Source organism: Podarcis bocagei (assembly GCF_964188305.1).
Source record: "Podarcis bocagei genome assembly, chromosome: 4".
Classification (NCBI taxonomy): Eukaryota; Metazoa; Chordata; class Lepidosauria; order Squamata; family Lacertidae; genus Podarcis; species Podarcis bocagei.
In genome coordinates, this window is record NC_138128.1 from 80,794,676 (window position 1) to 80,820,867 (window position 26,192).

At 38.6% G+C, this 26,192-nt stretch overlaps 1 protein-coding gene across 1 annotated transcript in view; it reads left to right on the forward strand.

Annotated features, from left to right (window-relative positions):
- Positions 1 to 26,192, forward strand: part of PARG (poly(ADP-ribose) glycohydrolase) — a 69,528-nt gene that overhangs the window by 16,477 nt on the left and 26,859 nt on the right. The window contains exons 7-9 of the mRNA XM_081190837.1: positions 1,160 to 1,234; positions 18,412 to 18,504; positions 21,277 to 21,434. Coding sequence (XP_081046963.1) covers positions 1,160 to 1,234; positions 18,412 to 18,504; positions 21,277 to 21,434 — 326 coding nt within the window. The remainder of the gene's footprint in view (positions 1 to 1,159; positions 1,235 to 18,411; positions 18,505 to 21,276; positions 21,435 to 26,192) is intronic.

Genomic DNA, 26,192 nt, shown 5'->3' on the forward strand with positions numbered 1-26,192 from the left:
ATTTGTGAGGAAAGAGACAATGGGGAGGTTTCCCACTTTGACCTTGCAGAGAAAACATTTGCTCAGTTTGGGAATCAAAATGGTTTTGCTTGGTTGGTACGCTTATGAACATTTAACATATATCTAAGACCTCAAAATTCCTATCACAATGTCACAGACGGTCACTTCATGTTCTCATTCAAAAGGGTCAAAAGAGTGACCCTTTGGGACATGTTGCAGAGATAGTGGGAGTTAATAAAATTGGGGAGCGGTGTAATAGACAGTGGCATAGGTTTGAGTCTCTGGTATGACATTATTTTTTTGTCCAAGCAGAATCTGGGTTGTGATGACCATTGAGGTTTTAATACATACAGTTCCCAGCTTAGCTGAAGCCTGAGAATTGGTTGGAGCTCTTTGCATGAAATAGCAGAGTTACAAACAAAAGAAAACAAATAACATAAAAAGCTGGTTGGAGATTTGGCACAAAAGCTTATCAGAGGCTAAATATGGATTGGGGTGGGGAGGGGAGACTAGCTTATGCAGGCTGGCAGCATTCCCTGTTTAAAAAGCTCTCATGCTAAATCCCCAGACTGCATTTTGAACTTAATGGAATTTAAAAAGTTATTGGGGGTGAGATGGAGAGAATTTCTGGAAAGGAAATACCGCCACGTATTGATTACACTATTCTGCGTGCACTGTGGTAACGAACCTGTTTAAGAGCCTTTCTGTATGATTACGTGTATAATTAGAAAATCTGAATTAAAAAGAGATGAAATCAGCACAAATTGTGAAAATCAGACTGACCAAAGATTTTGAAAATAAGTGCCATTACTAAAATCAATAGCAGTAAAAAGTATGTAACTGAAGAAAATAAATTCTGAACTTACTATTGGTAAGATTTTACCAGAATAAGGGTTGCATTGGCCTTTGCTGGGAATGAATTAAATTTGGGAAATTCTGTCCCAGGGTGGGAGGCATTGGACTGAATGGATCAATGGGTCCATTCTTGCAACTCTGTGTCTGCTGAAATTTTGCTTCTCCTTTATCTTCTTGTGACAGGGTATGTTTTCTAAGGATTGCTGAAAAATTGTCCAGAACTACTTGGACCAGCAGAGGGTGCTGATCTCTCAAAATTCAAGTTGTCCTACTGATCACCTTTTTATCACTTTTTGTTTCATAGGAAGCTATACTCAGATATAATGTTGCATATGCCAAGAAATGGGACTTCACAGCCCTTACTGAGTTCTGTGATAAGGTAACAAGCGTTTTTCATATTGGAAAATGAAATAAATATATATTTTGTTGTTATTTGTTTCTTTGTCATTATTGTAATATAATTTATTCGTAATGTTAACCAGTTAATAAGTGAATGCACTTAGTGAAGCATGTGCAGAAGTGATAATTATAGATAGAACAATGGGAACAGACTTTGTGACTCAATTCAGACTTTGTAGGCGATAATAGCTAAATAAGTTTTAAGTATGGTTTGGCATGAGCTCTTAATGGACAGACCATAGTTGAGGGTGATTGGCCCTCAAACCAGAATTTGAAACCATGATTTGAAGTGGGTTTACAAATCATAAATTCAGATTAACGTGATGCCTGAATTGACAAGTCATAGTTAATACAATTGCTTCCCTCCAAGTGTTCTTTTACCATGGAGAAGAGAATTAAGTTTTGGGATGGTGGAACACAGAAGCAGACATGTCCTAAACTATGGTTTGCCTGTTTTATATTTGGATGCTAAAACAATAGTTTGCTTTTTAAACTATGGTTAGCGTAAACCATACTTGGTGTGATGTCTCAGTTAAACATATAGCACATTTCTCCAGTAACATCCATCACCTGAGTGAGTAGTTAGTGAAATTGGACAAAACCAAGAAACGACAGAGGCTGTACTATTCAAAAATATTTCGTTTTGTTTTTGATTCCACTCATTAATACTGAAAAGTAGAAGGATGTGACCACCATCTTTCCCCTTTCTATTATTAAAAATGCAGTTGGGTATTTTAAACTAATGTTAAACACAGGAGACACTTATAAATGGCAATAAAGCATGCAAGAGACACTTAAAAGTTTAAGAATATGATGGATTGGGTTGAGAATGTCATCCAAAGAGAGTAGTATATGGTTTCAGTGGCCTTTGTAGAAGAGGGAGTAAGGGTTCAGTAAAAAGAGAATGGTGATGTTTTCTGGTTTATTAGAATAGTGAATTATTTTGAATTATTTTGAAATGTCTTAGAAATTTAAGGAGTAAAGCTAGAGTGACACATTCAAATGATTACTGGGTCACATGACATTACTTGAATGATTAAAACTAGAAGAAAAGGTAGTAACCTATTTAACCATCCTTTTGTTTGCATACTTGCACATGCACAAAACCCTCGCACAGTTAACTGACAGCTTTGAATTACTTCTGTCTATCCTTCAAAAACTGAAGAACTATATTGACTGTTCAGGCATGTATTTTAAAGAGAATTGACCTTATGCATAAGAGTTAAGTACTGCAAAAGCTTTGAGGTATTCTGTTAATTACCAAGGCAGCTGCCGAAAGCTTTGCAGTTCCAGAGCATGCTAGCTATTGAATGGGAATAGAGTTTCCTTGGGGACTAAATGGAGATGATTGCCGATTAACTTGAACATGCCAGATGGGGTGGAATGCAGAGTTTGATCCCAGTGATACTGCAAGCTGACAGAGCTTCAACAATAGCTGATGCTTTGACTTGTTCATCTTCTACTCTTATTAAGGCAAGATGTTTCATGTAGACTTAGCTTCCTTTTGCTTGGGAGACTAATAGTTCAAATCAGAGAACTGGCTGGACAGGGGACAAGGGAGAATAGTAAAGTACCACTGTACAATTCTTAAAATCCGTGTAACTGTGATCACTCTGTAGATAATAAACTGTGACCCCAAAATGCCAGATTCCACGGCAGCTTCTATCTTCTATCTACTACCTTTTTTTTTGGTTTTTAATACAAATGAAGACATTTCTAGCCCTTGTGATTAGTGTTTATATGATTGTAGAAAAGAGAAACCACAGTGATCAGGGGGCCGTTGAAGCTCTCCTATGAGTAGAAGTTAGTGTTTGCGGCTTTTTAATTCAGAAAAACGTGAGTAAGTGGGGGACATATTAGAGGTGTATACAATTATGTGGGGAAAGTGGTTTAGGAGAAGTCCTTTCCCTCTTCAAATATTAGAATATTATGAAGCTGAGTGGTAGAAGATTCAGGAAAGGAAGAGAAACCACTTTGCACAGCAGTTAGTTAAATTGTGAATTTGCTACCACAAGAGATGGTGATGCCCACCAACTTCGATGGCCTTAGAAGAAAATTATACAAATTAATGGAAGGTAAGAATATTGATGGCTCCTAGTCTCAGTATCATGGTTTGTTACATGCTGTTTCTGATCCTGGAAGTATCTAAATTATCAGTTGCTGGAGAAGATGAAAGGAAGAGGACCAGTGTGCTTTGGTCCTGCTTGTGGCCACTGTTGGAAATAGGGTGCTGGACTAGATAAATGTTGGATCTAATCCATCAGGACATTAGGGTGGCAGAATCTCTGTATGTGTGTACACGCACAATTAAAGTGTCCACAATTTATTAGGTAATTAGACTATGAAGGGCTAGAGGGGGGTTGGGTATTTTTTTGGTGGGGGGTTAGCCCTCAAACAAGGAAAGTATATATATGAAGGCACAGATGCTCTTATGTAGTAGGAGGTATCTTCTGGTCATGCCCAGGAGGTCTTTGTATGAGTAGTAGGGGTGGAATGGAATTTTGTCTATGTTGCAGTTGAGGCCCATTGGATTGTTTGAGCCTGTTTAGTGAAGGAATAGTAAGTGGACTATGGAGGTGCCTATGATAAGAAACGGGAGTCTGAAGTGAAGAGTAAAGAACTGAGTTAGAGTTGTGTTGTCTACTACAAATCCACATCAGACGCATTCAGCTAAGGTACTTCCTGTGTACCGTACTGCAGAAAGGAGGTTGGTGATGGCAGTGGCTCCTCAAAATGATATTTGTCCTTAGGGTAATACGTATACCTTAGTTAGAATGTTGAGTGATAAAGTGATACTAAATCCAAACATGTACTTCTGCTTGAGGAAACAAGAGAACTGCTGTGGAACTTACTAATAATAGCATTGTGCAAACCTTTCCACTAGCATTTGAGCAAGATATTTTGTAGCTATGTACTAGCAGCTATTTTCTTTCAGTAGAGTCCTCTAAAGATGAGAATATAATCTATTTTAGTAAAAATGACATCTTATCAATCAATCAATCTAATCTGCTAATGTTGGTTTTCCTTTTACCTGCTGCTGGAAGTAATGAGCTGTATGTTATGGCTCACTTGTGTCACGTTCCACTAAATTAAATCTCAAACATTTACTCCGATAATTTATATTCCTAATGTATCAGTTCACTTAATTTGGCAGTTTCTCCTCCCAAAGGAATTGTAATAGATTTCCAGTAAGTTACAGAATAAAGATCATCAGTACTAATGAATGCTTTTAGAAGCCTGTATCTTTAATCAAAGATTTATTTTTCATTCTTCTCTGATGGTTAACAGTTATATAAATGAAAGGTAAATTAATGAAATAGTGCAATTTTTTTTGCTATTCACAAGGAGCAGCATTAAGTGAATAGTGTCTGGTTGGGTTTTTTTTAAAGGGTGTATCTTATTTTATAGTAGTATTGCTTTTCAAAAGTAATGATCATTGTTGGCCTATGTTGCCCGTTAATTCTTTCTGATGAATGTACACAGTCCAGCCTTGATTATTCCCTAGTCATAAATAAAGATGGAAGAACCTTTGGCCTCCATGCTATTAGGATCCCTTTCCATTTTAATTTAGCTCCCAGAGCTGGTCCTATTAATGAGACACATAAGGATTTATTGTTGACTTGAAATAAGTCAACAATGATAAGGAGCCAACAGTAGCCTTACACAAGCACTGGGTGAGCTTAAAGTTCCTTGGGAGTCACTAAGAGAAGATTAAGGTCATATGCAATTCAAGTTTGTGACATGCCCCCTTAACCAAATGCCAAGTTTATAATTCTGCAGTTTGCTTTCCAAATGAATGTTTGCTAGGAGCATCAATGGGTGAAACATTCAAGATCCTTGATTGTTTTTTTAAAAAAATTCTACCCCTTTCTTGTTTTTCTCAGAAAGCAAAGCAATGGGAATGGGCCATTGATGTTATGAGATTGATCTTGTGCAGCAGCTGCTCTGATAAGAACATATGGGCTTGAAGTTGAGAGAGGTTAAATCTCTCTATATGCTCTCCATTATTTAATTGACTTTTGGATGGAAAAGAGAGAATATGGCACTTTTCTTACTTCCTGTTTCTGTTTCCTATTCTCCACGTGAGTTGCTTTTGTGTCCGTGTGGAATGGTTGACTTCATTTAACCATGATAATATTAGACGAGGAAGGCTTTTAGAAAAGCACAGTACCAAATGACTGATCTTACATGGACAAAATTAACCTATTTCTCAGACTTGCGCATCTTGTAAGAAACTTAAAAAGGATCTCAGCTGAATGTACTTATACACCTAAAATTGTAAGCTATTCAGACTAATATCTTTAATTAGAACTGAAACGTAAAACATCTGGCATGCTACAGCTGGGATAATATGACCATCTGGGAAAAAACTGTAGATAGGGATTTTCCCAATATGTCAATAATGTATATTTCAAGAAGAGAGACAAGGATGTTAAATGCTTGTCTTGAATTGTAGCTCAGCCTTTTCTATGGTATTGCTGTTGATATTCATTCTGTAGTAATTTGTATATATAGCCAAAGTGAGAAGCTCTATTTTCAGAGCAGAAATGCTTAGGTTTGCCTATATGGTTGTCTGTATCTCCTAACTAAAGAGGACTGTACCCTGTTTGGTTTGCTGATGCACACTTGAAAGGGATAATATGAACGATCCCTCTTGTATGTCACTGTGGGAGCCAGCCTTTATATTCCTACAAGCTCACATCAGTGCATCTGTTTCCCCTTACCATCTGTGTGTGTGTGTGTGTGCTGTGTAGATATTTAGATCAGACAAATGACTGTTGATTTAACAGTTACTTGGATACTCAGAAAGCACTTACTTAGTATTTTTGTTGGTTTTTTAAAACACAACCGGTTCTACTAAGATACTGCATTTGAGTGTGATAATCTAATGAAGACTTGCTAGCTTTGAGCTTTAGTTGAAGTAAGCAAGCACGATGCGTACAAAATCATTTAAAAAAGTTGTAGTTTAATAAAACCTCAAACAAATCCGCACACCAATTCTGGAGCCCTCTGTCCTTCTTCCAGTATGTATGAAATATTATATTTGTTACAAGCAATATCTTGCCCTAAATAAGCATTGTTAATGTACCTCTGTGCACTTATGAGCACAAATTACTGCTTTTGTCACTGAAGTGATAAGCAGTTTATCTTGCCCCCACTTCATGATTATAATTCAGATATTTTTGTAAATGTCTGAAGAGAGCTTAAGATGCCATGATTCAAGCTGGCTTGTTCCTGTCGGTTAAGTTGGCTGAGAGCAATAAGAATTCTCATCTGGAGACCCCAGATGGAAGAACTTGGGCTTACTGTGATGTCCAGACATGGATATCTTGTTTTATAATATGCAGAAATAGCCTTGTGTCTGACATGTAGGCCACTCTTTTACTCCTCTTGATTCCACAGAGTGTTGAGATCTGCTTGATCTAACATTGAAGTAAAGCTTAGGGTTAATTTCTACTAGTAGTTACAAGGTCAAGTGCCTGCTATGGAATGCTCAATATAAGAGATTTGGTTGGAGTGAGAATGACAAGAGTATATTACATGGTGCAACATTGCGTTGGTTAAATGTTATATCTGCTCCAGCCTACTCTCTCACTACACATACTGAAATCAGATGCAGGTTTTCAACTTGCACGCTACTTCCCTATTTGTAGATTATGATAACCACACTGTTCCTAAGTTGATTCGAATATAAAGTCTCCCAACCTTGTGGCATAGAACTGGGAAGGAAGCATGCAACTCCCCCAGCTACAACTCACATTAACGATTAAGGTTCTAGGTGTATTTAAACAAGTCACTATTTCCTCGGTCCTTGTCTGCATTACTGGGGTTATAAGAATGGTTTCTAGTCAAAATAACACAATTTTGGTATCTCTTGTGGAATCGACATAACATTCAGGAGGTGTTTTAAGGTTGTGGTTTGAGTTCTGAGCTCTTGGCCTATACCTATGTAACTTAATTTGCCTTGAAACAAGTTGATTATTTTTTGAGGCAAATGTGTTGAAACACATGTGTTATTAGCTTGGGTTAGCTAACTTGCACTCCAGATGCATAGTTCTGTACAATATGCTTGCATGTATTAACTATGTTTTTAAAATACCAACAGAAGAGGGAGCCCTTCCATTACAGAAAAAAAATATTCCTCTAGACCTGAATATTGCTAATCTTCTTTAATTTCAGATGCATGTTTAAATGAGGAAAAGTCAAAGCATTGCTTTCACTGTAGATGGACATAGTCCAAAATGTGCATAAGTCATGTTTATTTTAAGATTTCTTACCTTCTCTTCACCACAAGCTTCCAAAGGGGACTACAGCAGGATAGTACACAATTCTAAAAACAAAACAATTATAATTACAAAAGGAAGTGAAAGCATTCCATCCAGAGCAGGTATGCTATTTATTTTATTTATTTACTTGCTTCTATCTTTCCCTTCCTCCCAAAGGAGCCTAGGGTGGCAAACAACAAGTGATAAAACAATAAATGCAGATTGGAATTCAATTACAGGCCTATGCAAGTAGTTCATATAATAACGACTGGTCTTGGCCTTTGTTTTTAAAGTTAAGGGGAAACTGAAAGGTTTATGAAAACTGTCTGGGTGGAGTTAGTCTCCGGAAGCAAACCAGATGGAGAATTTGTATTGTTTCATAACATCTACTTGTTAAGTTTGGCAGATTTTCAAAAACTTCTAAATGTTTAGCTTTTAGCTGATTCATAAAAATGTTAATCTAGATACAGTGGTACCTCGGGTTAAGTATTTAATTCATTCTGGAGGTCCGTTCTTAACCTGAAACTGTTCTTAACCTGAAGCACCACTTTAGCTAATGGGGCCTCCCGCTGCTGCTGCGCCGCCGGAGCACGATTTCTGTTCTCAAGTTGAAGCAAAGTTCTTAACCCGAGGTAATATTTCTGGGTTAGCAGAGTCTGTAACCTGAAGCGTATGTAACCTGAAGCGTATGTAACCCGAGGTACCATGGTATTCCAAAGATCCTGAAGGAAAGAGGCTGTAATGATATGGTCAGCAGACGATTAAAAGAGGAGTGGCAAATTCATGGAGGTCAAGGCTTTCAATGGCTACCAGCCATGTTGGCTATGTTCTGTCTCTGCAGCTGGTATCAGTAATACTTCTCAATGCCAGCTATGGAAGACCACAGAAGGGGAGAATGCTCTTTTGCTTCAATCCTGCATGAGGGTTCCCACGGGTTTCCCGCTGTGAGAACAGGATGCTGGACTAGGTGGGCTCTTCTTATGTTAAGGCACATCTGGTTTTTAAGAAGATACTCATAATACAAAGTGCTGTGGGGAATTTTCATTGGGACTGTAGTGCACAGGGAAGGGAGGTTGAGGTCTTCCCTTTCTGCGTTCCTGGTTAAAATCCAGGCGTTGGGCCCCAATGACAGCTTTTCTCCCTAAGGCAGGCTTCCTCAACCTCGGCCCTCCAGATGTTTTTGGCCTACAACTCCCATGATCCCTAGCTAGCAGGACCAGTGGTCAGGGATGATGGGAATTGTAGTCTCAAAACATCTGGAGGGCCGAGGTTGAGGAAGCCTGCCCTAAGGCTTATTGCAACTCAAAGGAGGTGCAAATTCACCAGGATAGAGACTGTACAGGAAAGGGTTAAATCTCACCTCCAACCACATGGGGGTCTTATAAACCTCCCATTTTTATTTCAGCAACCATGCAATTATAGTAATTCAGAGTTTGGTCCTAAGGAAATTTATAATACTTTTGTTTTCATGGACCAGGCAGAGGGCCTTCTCGGTAGTGGCGCCCGCCCTGTGGAATGCCCTCCCATCAGATGTCAAAAAATAAACAGCTATATGACATTTAGAAGACATCTGAAGGCAGCCCTGTTTAGGGAAGTTTAGAATGATTGATGTTTTAATGTATTTTTAATATTTTGTTGGAAGCCGCCCAGTGTGGTTGGGGAAACCCAACCAGATGGGCGGGGAAGAAATAATAAATTAATAATAACAACAACAACTGTATTTATGAACACATACAGATGATGAGCCATAGCCTTTTTTCAGAAAGCTCTATATAGGTAAAATACATATTTGGATGCCTGCCTCATGTCTGTTCGCTTGTTTGGCGTAGGAGGTGGTGCCTGATATATGTCGTTAGCTAAAATCCAGATATTTATTGCAGTGTTTTTGCTTTCTTTGCAATTAGTTCTAGAGTGCCTTCAAAGACTATGTGTTGTACATAAAATAAGGCAGATCCTGTTCTCTGACTTACAAACTATGTATAGATGGCGTGTCAGGTAGAATGTAAAACCCATATATAATTTTAATGAAATGGTTGCTTCAATTAATAAAACCAGAATAAATGGCAAAGCTAGTATATATAAGCACTTTGTACCGATGACTGGTTTTTTGATAAATCATTTTTATAATTGTCTGGACAGTACTAAAAGATACAAGCTGTACTGAGAGAGGTCAGTGCTATAAACATAGGCTTTTAAGCTTGGAATGAATGACCTAAGGCACAATAATATATTATCCTGTTACTCCATGCTCCGTTTCATTTTAGTTTGTACGCTTTAAAAATACTAGGTCATATTATAGTTGCAGAATCCAGTATTAATAAAACTGAACTTTCAGATGCAGAGTGGAGGTCCCCCCCCCCCCGTGCAGAAGGGCAGAAACATTCCTTTTTTATTGAACAAATTGCAAACTTCTTTAAACTCTAGAATTGAAAGATGGTTGCTTTGTGGACTATATGCATTTTGAATATATGAGTTAAGCATTTTAAAGATGAAGCAACAATAAGATTTAAGTATGTGTTCAAAGTCGAGATTTCAAATGTCTCAGGATGGACTTTATTTTAAACTGATATCAAAGGGCTCAGATTAACATTTTTATGCAGCAATTGTTGAATTATCTGTTCTAAGACCTTTCCTGGTACTGATGTCAAGCTCACTGGTCCATAGTTACCTCGGTCCCCCCCCCCCGCCTTTTGAAGATGGGGTCACCATTTATCCAGTGTGCAGGGACCTCAACTGTTCTCTAAGAATCCTCAAAGATTATAGATAGAGGATCTGATATCACACCCTGCAAGCTCCTATAGTACCCTTAGGTGCAGCTCATCAGGCCCTAGAGATTTTAATTCATTTAAAGCAGCTATGTGTTCCCTTACCACCTCTTTCCCTATCTTGGGCTGCATCTCCCTCCTTGCACCCTTTATTCTCTTATCACCAGGCTGGGCACTACTTTCCTTTTGGGTTAAAGATGTAGGCAGAGTAGGTGTTGAGCAATTCTGCTTTTTCTCTGCCACCCAATAGCGTTTCCCTGTCTTCTCTATACAAGCCTACTTGCTTGATCTTTCTCTTTCTCCAAACATAGCTGAAGAAGCCTTTTTTAATTATTATTTTTCACCTCTCTTGCAAGCCTGAGTTCATTATGAGCCTTGGAGAAATATATAAACTGTGAAAGGAGCTGGTGGGAGCACTATCTCATGCTTTATTTAAAAATTAGAAATTTACATTTTAAAATGAAGAAAATACATTCTTATTATACACTCTCATAAAACATTTGAACTTTATTTAAAATTATGGAAATCATTTAAATGAAGCATTGCTTGTCAAGTAAGATACACCTGAGAGATCATTGCAGTCTGGGATTGGCAGGAGACATATTTTAGCTTTCAGAAACAATTAAAGAGAGTCAAATTAACCTCTGTCGGTGTAAGCTGTCTCCTCCTTTCTTTTCCAAGTGTCAGTCTGTGGTTTTGATAAATGTCAAATGTTCCTCCCCTCCCCTCAAATAAGGCTCTTTCCTGCATAATCCAATGAGATTTCCTCCCCCTACTTCCTCTGAAGATTACCTTGTCTTTTTCTTTGCTTTTTCTAATCAGAAAACCATTCTAAGATAGTGGCTGCATTTTGACAGCTGTACATGTTTTCCTAGTGGATTCATTTCATACAATAACTGAAGTAGAGAATGGGTACAGCTTGCCATTCTCCTCTCCTTCACTTGTGGTGCTGGTAATTCATTTTAACAACTTGTAAGAATAGAAAATTTATGTGTAAAAAAACAACAATACTAAATAACTTGAGCTTACTGACACACTTTCAGTGTTTAGAGCAGGGAATTGGTGCCCTTCAGATATTTGTTGGACTATAACTCCCACCAGCCTCAGCAAGTACAGTGGTACCTCGGGTTAAGTACTTAATTCATTCCGGAGGTCCGTTCTTAACCTGAAACTGTTCTTAACCTGAAGCACCACTTTAGCTAATGGGGCCTCCTGCTGCTGCCGCGCTGCCGGAGCACGATTTCTGTTCTCATCCTGAAGCAAAGTTCTTAACCTGAAGTAATATTTCTGGGTTAGTGGAGTCTGTAACCTGAAGCGTATGTAACCTCAGGCGTATGTAACCCGAGGTACCACTGTATTGCCAATGGCGGCAGATTATGGGAGTTGTAGTCCAGCGTTATCAGGAGAACATCACACTGGCTGCCCCTGGTTTAGAGGATGCATTTGTATTGTGCTGGTAGTCTTGAGTATTTCTTTAACCTGAAATGTTAGAAATTGGAATTAGCATTATTTTGTGGGCCAATGCATCCAATGCACAATAAGCAATCTCAACCAATTTTCTCCATTTACTCTTCCTACTGTGGCCCCATATCCCAAAACTTTCCTGAGAGTTGGCTCAAGAGAAGCTTTTCAGGGGACTCAGGAGAGTGTAGTCTGGAGAAGGGAGGAGGAAACTCCTCTTGGGCAAGTCATCTCTACGCTCATGCTGTCATGGATACAACCAAGTGATATTTGATTCAGGTTTCTGGAGTCACCTTCATGGTTCTTGGTTTGCTCAGATGGCTCTGCCTCCAATCTCAAGAAATGACCTCAGGCTGAAGCGTTTTTTACTCAGCGGCCTCTGCTAATACATGGCCCATGTAGACTAGGCTTTGTAAATGGACACTTCATTGACTGTGGATAGTAAGAATTTTCTCCATGAAACCAGGTAGTGAAGCTTCTGTAAAAAATATTTTTAGAATGAGCTGATCCTTTCTTCCTTTTTTGCTGGCCAGTCAAGTGACTGCTTGAAAGCCAGGTTGAGGACCAGCAGGGCATCAAGGGCTGCTGGTGGAGTTTCCAGACCAGCTGGCCGTTGAACATTCATATAAAACTTGCACAGAGGTTATACAACGTCATCTGCTTATTGAGTAGTCTTCCTGGCACATTTGTGGTTATGAGGCATTGGCAGCTGGTGACGGTTGCCCCATACTTTCCAGTGCAATTTCCTATCACATTTCTTATTGGACTTCCTTCAGTTAGAAATTGATGGGATAATTGCGCTAGAAGATGCAGGATAATAACCAGATTTTGTGTGAATAGATAATACGTCATAATAAAGACAGTCTGGGGCTATCTGTTGAGATAGGAGAGACAGTGCTAGCTGAGAACACACTTTTACGTTAAGTTCTTTTCTGGAATCACATTTATGATGCCTATTAATTTTGTTTGATTCTGTTCTGAAATGTGTTAAAAATAAGGAATGTCTTTCTGATGCAGAAATAATCATATGGCTTAAAATAATATGAAAGCTATGCTATACTGAGAAGCAGGTGACTGTCGTTTTGGGGAAAACTGTAGTCAGTTTTCAAACAGAAAACAGCAACTCATTTTGAATTCAGCAGACAGGCTTTTTCCTGGAATTGTGTTTTGTATTCATTTAACATAGCAGGAGAAACTTCCTTTTGTTAAAGAATGCTGCGGCAGTAAATGGCCACATGTAAAGACAATTCCTAATCAGTCATGGCACTTAGTTTATAAAAAATCCAGCAAGCAAAACCCCCTTTATTTTTAAAAGTAGGGAATGTGTGTGTTTGAGCTTATGCAATCGCAACTGGTCTGAGGGAGACATTCATCTTCTTAAGGGGAATATCAATCAGTTAGCAAGCATCCTTTGATTTAAAATGGGGCAGACAGAGGAGAAAGTGAAGCCATTTTTGTGTGGTGCATCACATGCTTAGTTTAGTCTGTCAAGATTACAGTGGTACCTCGGGTTAAGTACTTAATTCTTTCCAGAGGTCCGTACTTAACCTGAAATTGTTCTTAACCTGAAGCACCACTTTAGCTAATGGGGCCTCCTGCTGCTGCCGCGCCACCAGAGCACGATTTCTGTTCTCATCCTGAAGCAAAGTTCTTAACCTGAAGCACTGTTGCTGGGTTAGCGGAGTCTGTAACCTGAAGCGTATGTAACCTGAAGCGTATGTAATCCGAGGTACCACTGTACAGTTTAAAAACTCACACCAGCATTTCTGTCCCATGCTATCTTTCCTTGCTTCTCCTTTGTGATGTCAAGTGTGCTCAGGGTTTGCATTTGGGAGGATCAGTTTATAAAATTATGAGATCATTACTTATGGTGCTGCTTATCAAGCCCACTTTTACCGCACGATGAACATTTGTTTTGTGAAGCTGCAGGTCACAGTTGTTCGGCCTAGAGCTGTTAACCTCTTGTTTATAATATGCTGAGCTCCTTGAATCCTCAGCACAGTCCTCAAGTGTAATCTGCCTGAGCAAATTCCCATTAAAATGAGCAGGACTCTTGCTGATACAGGTCTTTGGTGATCAGAGCTAAAACTAGGTTTCATGTAAGCAATCACTCATGTACTAACCTTGGTAAGACTCACTCAAGTAATTTCTCTGGTGAGTGGCACACGGTATTGTGTAAACAAGGTACCTTTCCTGAGAAATAAAATTTGCTTTAAAATGAGAGTTTTAAAAAATGGTATCTGTCTGTGATCTGACATCTCTTAGGTGGTAAGATGGATATAGTCTAGGTTTTATACTATCATACAACTTTGTTTCAAAGTGTAGGTTGCTCAGAAGATGAGACAACCAATATACTATAATAGGATATGGATAAAAAGTGGTTGGAAGTGTGTGTGTTGGGGGGTGGGTTATGAACAGTACTGCAGTGTTATTATATGTGAAGAAAAAGTAACAAATAGCCCTTTTCCTGCAGGTTTCAAAAAATACCAGTGTCATTAAAGAAAAATGCATATTCTTGTTTTCAGTATTCAATACAGTGGTACCTCGGGTTAAGAACTTAATTCGTTCTGGAGGTCCGTTCTTAACCTGAAGCACCACTTTAGCTAATGGGGCCTCCTGCTGCTGCTGTACCGCCGGAGCACGATTTCTGTTCCCATCCTGAAGCAAAGTTCTTATCCCGAGGTAATATTTCTGGGTTAGCGGAGTCTGTAACCTGAAGCGTATGTAACCTGAAGCGTATGTAACCTGAAGCGTATGTAACCCGAGGTACCACTGTAGTTGAATCCTGAAGGTAGAACTTGAGCAGTAATTGGTGACAAAGGGCTGCTTCATACATTATGCTGTGGTACTGAGAGTTGGAATAAGTATTGTCTGAATCTGGACGCACTAGTTAGTCTTAAGTATGATGGGTTGAAGCCGTAGTGTTTGATGCTGTCTAGCTTCAACCAACCATAGTTAAGATTAACCACATTTTAATTTTCAGACAGAATACTCAACTGTGGTCAATTTACAGTTAAAACCTCTGTACCACAAGAGGGGAGGGGAGAGACACAATTCTGACTATCATGCATGTAATGATAAACAACATTAAGTCTGAATAGATCCACTCAGTAGCTGAGTAGCATCAGCTTGCTCTGATAAAGGTACCCATATCATACATTTGCTTTCAGATACCTGCTTGTTGCACCATGTGGCAAGTCTAAACCAAATAAGCCCTTGCTTTTAGAGGTTCAAGATCCTACATAACTTCCTATTTTGGATCTGGCTGAGCTCCATGGCAGTATATAAATTCATTAAATAATAAAAATAAAATAACAATAAACCCTTTTCATTCTTAAGTGACTGGTGGCCATATTTGTCTAGGTAGATGCTACAAGAGCAGCCTCTGGAGGCTGGTCCTTAGCAAACCTATACATGTCCTTATTCTTAATACCTGATGCATTTATTCTAATGTGCTAGTTTGCTAATTGATTAACTTATTTGCTGCAAGTAAATGAAAGACCATTTTACATTCAGGCAGACCAAAGCAGGATGAAGCAGGTGTCAAGAGACCTTCTTATTTGCCCAGGCATTTTAGATTGTAGTTGATTGTAGTTTTTTGGAATTGTGTTCCGTTTTTAGTGTTTTGTCTTGTTGTATTTTGTATGCTTATTTGTTGGTTTAATTTTTTTTATACGTGGTGTGAATTAATTTTATTTGCAATTCCGTATACTGCCCTGGAATCCTTTGATGGAGGTGAGTTAAAAAGAAATAAAATACCCATTTTAAACAGAGCAAGTGCAGTTCTTATTTGTTTTCCAAACCTGTTCTCTGAAATTGTTGGTTGTGGTTCTGTTTCAAGGGGGAAGTCTCCTGTGCTCTTACTGCATTTACTTCCAGAGCTGCATAAGGGAAAGGTTGAAGTGTTGACAGCTGTGACAAAGTCCAGTGCCATAATCTGTCACCAGATGAGTGAGACTATAGAGTTTGTGGCAGTCAACAAAGCATGGCAGCTACTATTCATGTGTCAGTTTTAAAAGACAGGAAGTGCTACCCAAAGGAGAAGAACTATCAGAAGCTGACAGTCTTATAGATGCTTAAGGTTAAATGTCTTTCTTTGAATTAAATTTATATGTATTTGTTTTATATTGCCTCCTGAAATCCAAATTCAACCTTTAACATTCCAATATGTTACTACTTGGGAATATGTTTACTTTGGCAGAACACCTCCACAGTTTTGAATTTCTCTCTTACAATTAAAGCCTAGGGGCTGTTAAAGTGCTATTTTACAGCCTAAAGACTCTTATTTGATGCAATTTGTGTAACAAAGAAATCTGTTTCCAAAAATAGGGATCACTGTGGAAGTATGTAGGTCATACATAAATAAACAGAAGACTTATTAGAATATTGCAAGAACTGTGCCATAAAATTTACAAGTCTTCATCCATGAAGAAAATGCATGTGGATGCCAAGGAATGCATGGATCTTCTTGTAGCCCCCCCCCCCTCAAGTCAACGTTCATTGGCATGGGTTGGTCACACAGAGAATAATAGCTTTTTGGCATCTGAAATTTATTGCGTTTATTTATTTGGCACGTTTGTATTTCACCTTTCCTCCAAGGAGCTTAAGGTGGCATAAATATTTTTTCTTCTTTCCCCAGCTCCACTTTATCCTCACAAACAGGATTTGAAGGTAGAGATAAATGGCTTCCTCAGGGTCAGCTAGTGAGCTTCATAGCTGAGTGGGGATTTGAACTCCAGTCTCCCTGCTCCTAATCTGACATTTCTAACCACTTCCCCACACTTGTTCATCTCAACTGACAATTGAAATTACTCTCGTGTCCCATGCCTGTAGTTGAGAGCAATGAGGAATTTTAGTGCGCTCTTACATTTTGTGAAAGCTTTTGGATCAGTTTGATAGCTTCTTCATTTTCCTAACTGTTATGATTTCTCTATGCAGATGCATTCCCCCACTTAAAATTACTTTGAATTAATAGACTTTCTTCACTATGTGCCTTGTGCAGGATGTGTTATTGTTGTTATCATCTAAGCATCTTACAAATATTATAAAGTAACACAGCTCCTGGCTTGCAGTCTAGATGATGATTTGTGAAATGGAGAAGAGAAAAACCCTCAAACAAAACCTTAAATCTAATAGTACTGTTCCTTCTCAATATTATGTGGTTGCCAGCTGTTGCAAGCCTAAAATTCAAAGCGTAGTTTTCTAGGCTATGCAGCTGCAAAATATGAAGTTGTAATTGTGTGGTGCATGAAATGTTCATAAGATAAAAATCTGATTGTTTTGCAATTTATTTTACTGGTATTTTTAGATGGTATCATCTTCCATTTCTTCCCTTTTTATTTTTGTTCATGTTGTCTGATTAGATTGTGAATAGAGACTTGTTCTTTTTCTTGTTTGTCATGCTCGAATGTTGTTGTTTTTAAGGTACTTGATAGATAGACATTATTCAATGTAAGCATAAGCCAGTCAAGTTGGGTTGTAGAGAAGAGAGGTTTGGAGGGACATTGTCAAGGCTGACAATGAAAATCTAAAGGCTGGGGAGGGGGCATCTTAATACCATCACCAATCCTTCCCCATTTCTCTCTCTCTCCCCTGCCCCCCCCCCCCCCGGTCTCGGCTGCAAGGAAGAGCCAAGTACAGCAAACTGTCTGCTTGAGTGAAGAGAACCCCAGTCCTTAGGGACAAAAACATTTGGTGTCATTTGGTCTTGGCTGCTAGGTACCACACTTTCTTAGTGGATAGTGTACTGTACACCTATTTGAAAAAGTAGCAGGACTGCTTTGCAAAGCCTCCCACAGCCTTCCCCCACCCAAAGCAAACTGCCTCCAGGGTCTGCAAATATAGTTGGGAATACTCTGTAACCTAGGAACTGTGCTTCCCTTCCCCCTAAGCTAGTGTGCCCCTCCCCTTCAAAATGATTCAGAGTTCTTGTCTTTGGTGTTCATTGGGAGTCTAGAACTATCCTTTCCAGACATGAAATTAGTTAAAGACTATTGTATTTTCTTATCTCTCTGCCCGCAACATTCCATATTCGTGGAAGCTCTCAGGGCCACTTCTGGGTTTTTTGTAATCTTTTTCCTTTTAATTTATGAACTTCTGCATATTCAGGGAGTCAACTTCCTTATTCTGAATAGCCCTGTTTTGCTTCCAAACTGATGCACACGCCAAACATCTGAGTGGGTTGTTAGAATAATAGCCTTACTTTTAAAGTTCAGGATTGTTAAATATTCAGGATTGAAAATGTCTGGTCTTGATTTCCAGGTTGTATATGAAAATCCAGGTTATGTTCTCCAGGAAGATGGAAGAGTTGAGTGCCAAGAATGGTTCTTAAAGAGTTTGTTGTGATGTGTCCACCCTTCTAAATTCCGAGAATCTTAATCTTTCATTTTAGTACATTCCCATGCACTTTTGTTGCAGAAATAAAATTTAAAAATATAGTGCCAAACATTTCAGGTTTGACTTGGTGCCAAACACTGATTCTACTGTAGCATTAGAGGCTGAATTGTAAGGGCTCCCGAGTTTTATGTTTGTACATTTGACTTTTAAAAATGCTTGCACTGAGAAATGACTTTGTCTTGAAAAGCCAGTTGCTGTACAGAGAGACTAATTTGGCAGACCATATTCCTAATACTAGGCCTAAATCCACCCTCTTATTTGCATTCTAGGTGCTTGAAGATGCAGAGGCTCAGCATTTGTTTCAGTCCATTTTGCCCGATATGGTGAAGCTTGCACTCTGTTTGCCTAGCATCTGCACCCAGGTTAGTGGACGCATCTTAAGTATACTCTCTGTAGCAGATTAATTTGCTGTGCACCACCACGAATGGTTGAGGTCAAAATGCCAAGGTCCTGATACGTGGTACTTGCCTTGTTGAGCTGAGGCCTAGGGAATAGTGAAGACACCACACATCCATAACAATATAAAAGGACATTAAAAATGCGCTATCCCATTTCTGAACCTTGATTTGAGCTATATATCAAAATCTTGCATACACTGGAGAGATGTGCTAGAATAGTCAGAAAGCTGGCATTTTCAGGTGGCTTCTTTTTGTTCCGGTCTTTCTAACGTACAGAAGGATAACTGGTTGTGAAATCATTGTTGTTGCTTAAAGCAACTCCTTGCTTTCTGAAAATTCTTGATTTGTCACTTCTTGTACAAACTCAAGTGTAACACAGTGATGGTATTTTGCGCACAGTATGTCATTGCATGCACAAGTAAGGCTTCAGTCCTAACCATATCTACTCATGGGTAAAGCCCATTGAATTTAATGGGGCTTTAAGGTAAGGGGTTAGGATTGCAGTCGGAAATATTTTACAGTGATATTTGATCAGGTGAACATCTTAATTTCAATTTAAATAATAATATTTTGTATCCAAGTAATAATTGTGTAATTGTGGGGCCCATTTCCCCCCCCTTCCCCCAGTAATACACTTTTAAAAAACCCAATATTGGAGTACAACATTTATGCTTAGTTAAATGCTGACAAAGATATTTTCAGGAAAAAAGTAAGTAGAATATTTTTCAGTCCTTTTTTTAACACGGCTTTTTGACAGCTGTATTATTTTAAAAACGTAAAAACAGCAGAGCTCTGAGATCCACAAATAATTCTGTATTTAAAGCTGTTTTGTTGTGAAGACAATACTCCTGCAAGGAGGGTAAATTCAAAACCCCAAGGTTCCTTTGAATCTATATACTGGCACAGACCCTTGTGGCAAAAAAAACAATATTTATTCTTGATTCAGTGAGAAGCAGTTTGACTGGAGTGACTCATTTCTAACCTCTAAACCCATGTCACCTCAAAGGACCTCTCAGCAGTAGTTTTAATGGCAGGAAAGAGTTTGTCCAACATTGGTACCTTCTTGGACCCCGTCCTGTATAATAATTACACAAGGGCTGATACCTTCATATTTCTCAGGGACCTCATGCTTTTTCTCCAGAGCTCCCAAGTCCATTAGACTAGGTTGTCCTGCACATTATATCCTTCAATTGGGGGTAGCATGTTATGGCAACAATGCGAACCCCTTCAGATAGGAAAAGCTGCAAAAAGCTTGTCCTTCCTAGCGCTCAGGGAAGTTCTGCAGGCCTTCAGCTCTGTCTTTCCTTGTTCTTCTCACTGTTCTTGCCAGGGACAACTCTGGCCCAGCCCCTTTTGAATATTGCCACCCATGGACTCTACCCCCCACCCTACTTCCCTCTGCTGGCTTGCTCCCCCTACCCCACCTCTGCCTCCAACAGGATCTCCCTAACAGCCCCTTCTCCTCCTTTTGGAGACCCATGTCCAGTCCTTAAAGTGCTTCCTTGTTTTAAGGAAAAGGGAGGTAGCTGCTCAGACATCGTTTCTCCTTTAAGAGTCCTGAATGCAGGCAATCTTTCCAAAGGCAGCTACTTATCCTGATAGTTCATTCAAAGCCCTGCCCTTACGTTGCCCTCTCACCTCCACCCCTGATGCCACGGAGGACCAAGATTTTGCCACAGACTGGAGGTTCCCCACCTCTGCCTTTAGAAATATACATATTTGAAGATTGTTCAGAGATGATACATTAAGCTGAATCCATCCAGGAATCTTGGTTGTAGCTCAGACTACTAACTTGGAACAGCTTATGAATTCTGCTAAAAGTTGTTCACATGTATGGATCTCTAGAAGTCGTTCCAAAAGCCATCCTAGATACAAACAGTTAAGTTTTAATAGCTACACTTCAGTTAATGGAATAAAGGCAAAACTATTGATTTCTCATAAATCAGAAAAGCTCATATTTAACTAAGGAAGAATAAGGAGATTTGGAAAATCTGTAGAAAAGGTATGAAATCCCTTTACTGATTAATTCTAACTGTGCATTTTAAAGTAGCTGCACAAAATAATTTTAAATTGCCTAGTTCTCACTTAACATTGAACCATGGTCTCCATGAGCCAGAATCAGAGCATCTGGCTCATGTATTTCCCTTTCTTCTCTATTTTGAGTATTGGGAGCTAATTTATAGAATAAACATATAACAATGGTAGTGTTTGAATGAAGCATTATGTGGTTTTTCTTGAAGCTTGATTTTTTTTTGCTCTTAGTTATAGCAAGAAAATCAAAGAATACCTTAGTTATGTTGTTTTGTATCATCCTGCTGTCTTCTTTTGCTGTGATTGCTGTAATTGCCCATTTTCTTTAATCTGTGACAGGGAGACTGTAAAATACAGCTGTTGCAATCTCCTGATGTTTTATTTTTCCTTCACGATTAATCATATTGCATCCGTTGTTCCTATGGATGCTTCCTTTTTGTTCAGGCTAGTGGTGCTTTGTTTGACATTTTTTGTTGTTATTGATTAGAAATCTCCAGTTCGTCAAACAAGGCTTCCCAATCATCTTGGATAAAAAGCTCTTGATTTTAATGGTGCTGCTGATTTAAGAACCCACTAAGGCCCCTAAATTACTTTTGCTCTAAATTAGTAAATGTAATTTTGTTCTTCTGGGTTCTGGGTGATGGTTCTGTTTTTGTTTTTTGAATTGCTAAACTAATTATGTCCATCTTTCTGCCCTTTTGTTAGCCAGTACCTCTACTGAAACAAAAAATGAACCACTCCATCACCATGTCACAGGAGCAGACTGCTAGTTTGCTAGCAAATGCCTTCTTCTGCACTTTCCCCCGGCGAAATGCCAAGATGAAATCAGAATATTCTAGCTATCCAGATATTAACTTCAACAGGTATGGTGCCAGTTTAAGTAGCTGATACTCAGGGGTGTCTTGCTGTAGGGGAGAAGTTGTCCATATTGTATTGCTAATTCCTGAAAGAATCTCATTAAAATAGGAAATGATTCCTGACAAACCTGTTTTGTGAGATTTGGAAAATATGGAAAAGTAGATCTGAGACTAAAGTTATTGATGGAAATGTTATGGAGCTTAAAATGAGCAGCACTATTCATAATTGGTGAAGATAATCTTTATTGTTAGAGTGCTAATTTCCTTCCATTTACCGTAATCATGCTCACCGCTTCAGTTCTAATAGTGGTCCTTCCCCTCACTTGTCACTTCCTTCAACACTTCCCCATTTATAAGAACAGCCCTGCTATATCAGACTCAAGGTCCATCTTGCACTGCATCCTATTTCCATTAGTGGCCAGGATGATGCTTCTGAGAAGCCCAGAGTCAAGACATGAAGGCAACAAATTCTCTTGTTGAAAATGTGTGATAGGACACAGAGGGTTGCTTGGTGGAGGGCAGAATTTGCCCCAAATCAGATGGACCCAATTTAGGGGTCTAGCAACCCTTATGCCCTTTCCCACATTTCTCAGAAACCCCTTCACCCCACCAGAACCTGTTCAAGATACTTTTGAGAAGGGGTGCAGATGGCTACAGGGCAAAGAAGAGACTGGAAATGTTCCTTCAAGTTAACTTATCTTAGGATCCAAATCATTGATAGAAGCTTAGGAATCTAGTTATAAGAGCTTTTAAAGGTATATATTAACATGCTTGTGTTAATTTCAGATTTTATTTGAACCCAGTTAAAACCTTTCAATGCATAATGAAACAGTGATTCCAAAACTAAAGCCCAGCGCATAGATTTTATCTGTCTTGACATGGCAGTGGAAAGTGTGTTTGTTGGTAGACCAGCTTAGATGATTGGGGGGTTCTTTAACTGCTGTCCCCTTGTCCTCTTCTTTGCTGTTCAGGGTTATACATGCTTGGTTTTTTGTTTTGTTTTTTATCACATTGGACACAGCCCTTTCTGGGAGCATAGTGCATTCACAGCTACTTGTAGTTAAAATAGGTGACAGCCACCAAAAGTTCTACAAAATGCTTAGTGAGGGTCTCTTATGAAAGCATACACCTGGGTAGAAAAGAAATTAGGAGTTCTATCCTCAGATCACAGGGTTACATCAAATTGTTGCTTGTAAACACTTAAGTAAAATTACATCAACCATTCTGTTTATAGCTGCACCCGCTTTCAATAAATAAATAAAAATAAATCAATTGTATGCTAAGACGTGCTTGGCAGATTAGGTTTAGCACCTTCCCTAGATGGATATATTCCTTCTCTTAGGAAATATCATTTTTACATTGTGTAGGGCCTGGCCATTTTAGGTAATAAAATGAAATGACACATTTAATATGTACATATTAAACAGAAAACTCTCAGTTGCATGTCTTGATATCTGACAGGACCATCAATCTGTTTTATCAAAACAAGAGACACTTGGTACAAAAGGTTGAGAACACTATGTATTTTATTTCCCTTAAATCTTCTCAAGTATACCATTGCTTGGTACTCTTACATGCTGATGACAGCAAGTGATCCAAAGTGCTTTGAAACATCCAGCTGACAGAATTTTTAGGAATCTTTATGTATTGGAATTGGAACATAAGGACTTTCTCTCTTCTTTTATTAGACTGCTTTCAGATAATACCAGTGAGGGGGTAACAACACAGGAATTGCAACAGGGAGCAGAAATCAGGCATACATACTGTCTCAGAATGAATGACACTTGCAAGCTACTTTGCCTGGAAGACCCCTTTAGGTTACAATCCTGTGGACAACTTTTTTGGGAGTAAGCCCCATTGAACTTGATTGGATTTACTTTTGAGTAAACATATGAAGGACCAGGCTTTTATTGCAAGGGGACATTCCAAATTTCATTGTTCCTCTGGCCTTTGTTGCCAATCTCACTTAGATTTCTGCCAATAGTAAGTATCTAAAAATGTTTCCATATTGCTTTTCTTCTGTGATTTTTGCAGAAGAATGAAAGGCAAATCAAATATTTGCTGGTGTAAAAATAACCACTTGAGAAAGGTGTATTCTGGGGATTTTTTAAAAAAACATCCTGTGATATATCACATGTGTAATATTTTGCCTAAATAACTATTTTGGGAATGTAGGTGATTGTTTGGTTTGTGTACATGTGGCGCTTTATTTTTTTTTTAAAGTCTTATAAATTAAAGGGGATCATGCTAATTCACAGAGCAATCTTATGCATATCTGTTCAGAAGCAAGTCTCTTGAGTTTTGTGGGACTTACACCTGAGTAAGTGGCTGTAGTGTTGCTCCTCCCGTGTAGTTTCTTTAAAAACTTCAGTTATTGAAAGCCAGGTCAAAAGACTGGCCTGCTATTTAGAATCTGTGAGAGAAACTGGCTGAAAAAGCCTTTCAAACCATTTATACCCCACCTTTCCCAATCGCTCAAGGCAGCACTGAACATCAGTTAGCACAGCTACTCTTATTGTATCAAACTTATTGTATAAAAACATCAAAACGTACATGGCAGCAAAACCAGAAATGGGGGAGGGGTTACTTTCCTTTGTTAATCTAGCTCAGGGTTTCCCAAACTTGGGTCTCTAGCTGTTTTTGGACGACAACTCCCATCATCCTTAGCTAGTCATGGATGATGGGAATTGTAGTCCAAATACAGATAGAGATCAGAGAGTATATAATTACTGTAACTGCCTCTTTCCCCCTCCCTGCTTATTTTGATCCAAAAGATTTGTATAAGAGCCTTTGTGCCCTCACTCCCTAATTTCAGTCATTTTTAAGTTTCATTAACAAAACTGCATTCACATCAAGTAGAAAATTCCTGATCGATCCTTCTTTTCTTTTCTTGAAGCACAATTCTGAATATGATTTTTTATGCAAATATTAAGCTTAAAACTAGAATATGCTTCTTTTGTTTAAAGGTAGCAGAAGCAATACTCCCTGACATCATTTTAGTGTCAACAAGGAAAGTTTGTTAACTTCTTTTTAAAAAATGGGAGAGTGGGGAAATGTACACTAGTTAAGATATATGCACCTTTATGGAATAGCTTTAAGAAAGGAAACTATTATGTTGCATATTGTGTTTACACAGGGAGATTGGACAATCTAATTTAGCTGTAATGTAATTCTCTCTTACCATAAACATCCATTTGATAACATTGATGAGTATTCTCTGTGGGATTTTTTTTCATTTGTTCAGAGTAATCTGATTAGGGGATAAAGCTCCATATTATATTTATGAAAATTGATTCTGTTTACCGTCTACATATAAACCGGTTTCAAACACCTGGATGTTTTCAGGAGCCAGAGTGGTGCAGTATGTAGGCCTAAAACTGGTTCTAAAGACCTACCTCAAGTGTGAATTGTATGAAAAATACAATAGCCTGTTGTTCTTTATTGGCTAGTACAGAGGTTGCCAACGTGGTATTCTTCAGCTGTTGTGAACTCCAATTCCCATCAACCCAGCCATCATGCCCAGTGGTTAGGAATGATGAATGTGTTGGCATGCAGCAGTGAGCAGCAGTGTGTGGCATGGGTTATCACACATTGTGGAGCGCGGTGGCGGGGGAATGGCTTCAATGTGGAAAGTGCATGAAATAATTCACTTTTAGATGAAACAAGACAATATTTTTAATTGTGTGGAGATGATATTACACCTGACATTTGCTTGACTGCAATAAACCTAAGAAGATATTGCCTGTGAGGTTAAATGGTTGAGGTGTGTTCCTTAAGCTTGAAGCCAGGGGAATCTAAAGCCTCTAAGCTACTTTCTATGTAAATAGAGAAATTGAAGCTCATTTACTTAATTAACTTGAAAAGACTTGCAGCCATAACTAAAGGTTTGTTTTCTACATCACTTTGTGTGTGACATCATTTCAAGCTGCTTTGAGGCTATCTCATCTGAAAGCATAAAATCTAATTGGGTAGTGAATAATTCTCATGTCTCTCAATTTTGTAAAAAAGAAAAAAAAGTAATCTGCAAACACCCATTTTATGCTCAATTGACTGCCTAATTCACTGCTGGATGTGAAAAGCAGTACTTAGATGTTAGAGGAGGAAAAGACAAAGTGCTGCTGAAAAATGATTTCTAAAATAAGTCCTCTGCATTGCATCCAACTAAGTCCTACTCAGAGCAGACTCATCAAAAGTAATGGACTTACGTTGACCAGGTTCATTGATTTTGGTGAGTCCCCTATGAGTATGACTTCCTTGAATGCAATCCTCCTTTCATAATACAGACCACACAAATAGGAGTTTTTTCTTGCCAGCCCTATGCATCAACTGCAAAATAAGGAATGATAAGCCTACTTAATACTTGGGCAAGGCAGGGGCTCAAAAAATGGTGGAAAATATTATCAGAATATTACAAATTTACCTGGAAATTGATGCCAGTTTTATCTTTTCTTTGCAAAGGAAAGTCAAAGTGACTAACAGGACATAAAATAAGAAACAGTTTTCGAAAAGGGAAGCTTGCCATAAACCAGTAACAATAGAAACACAAACAGCATAAAACCTAGGCTTCCAGTAGCAGATGAATAAGGGGAATAACAGCAGGAGCACCATATTCAGAACATGATCAAAACCGAATCGGAACCATAGTAGTAGCTGGACAACCTTGGTTGCATTTCTCCTACTATACCCTGCATTTTGAAGACCTCTGGCATTCTCTCATATCTGTCTCCATATTATTTCAGAATGCTTAAATCTCTATTTAAAATG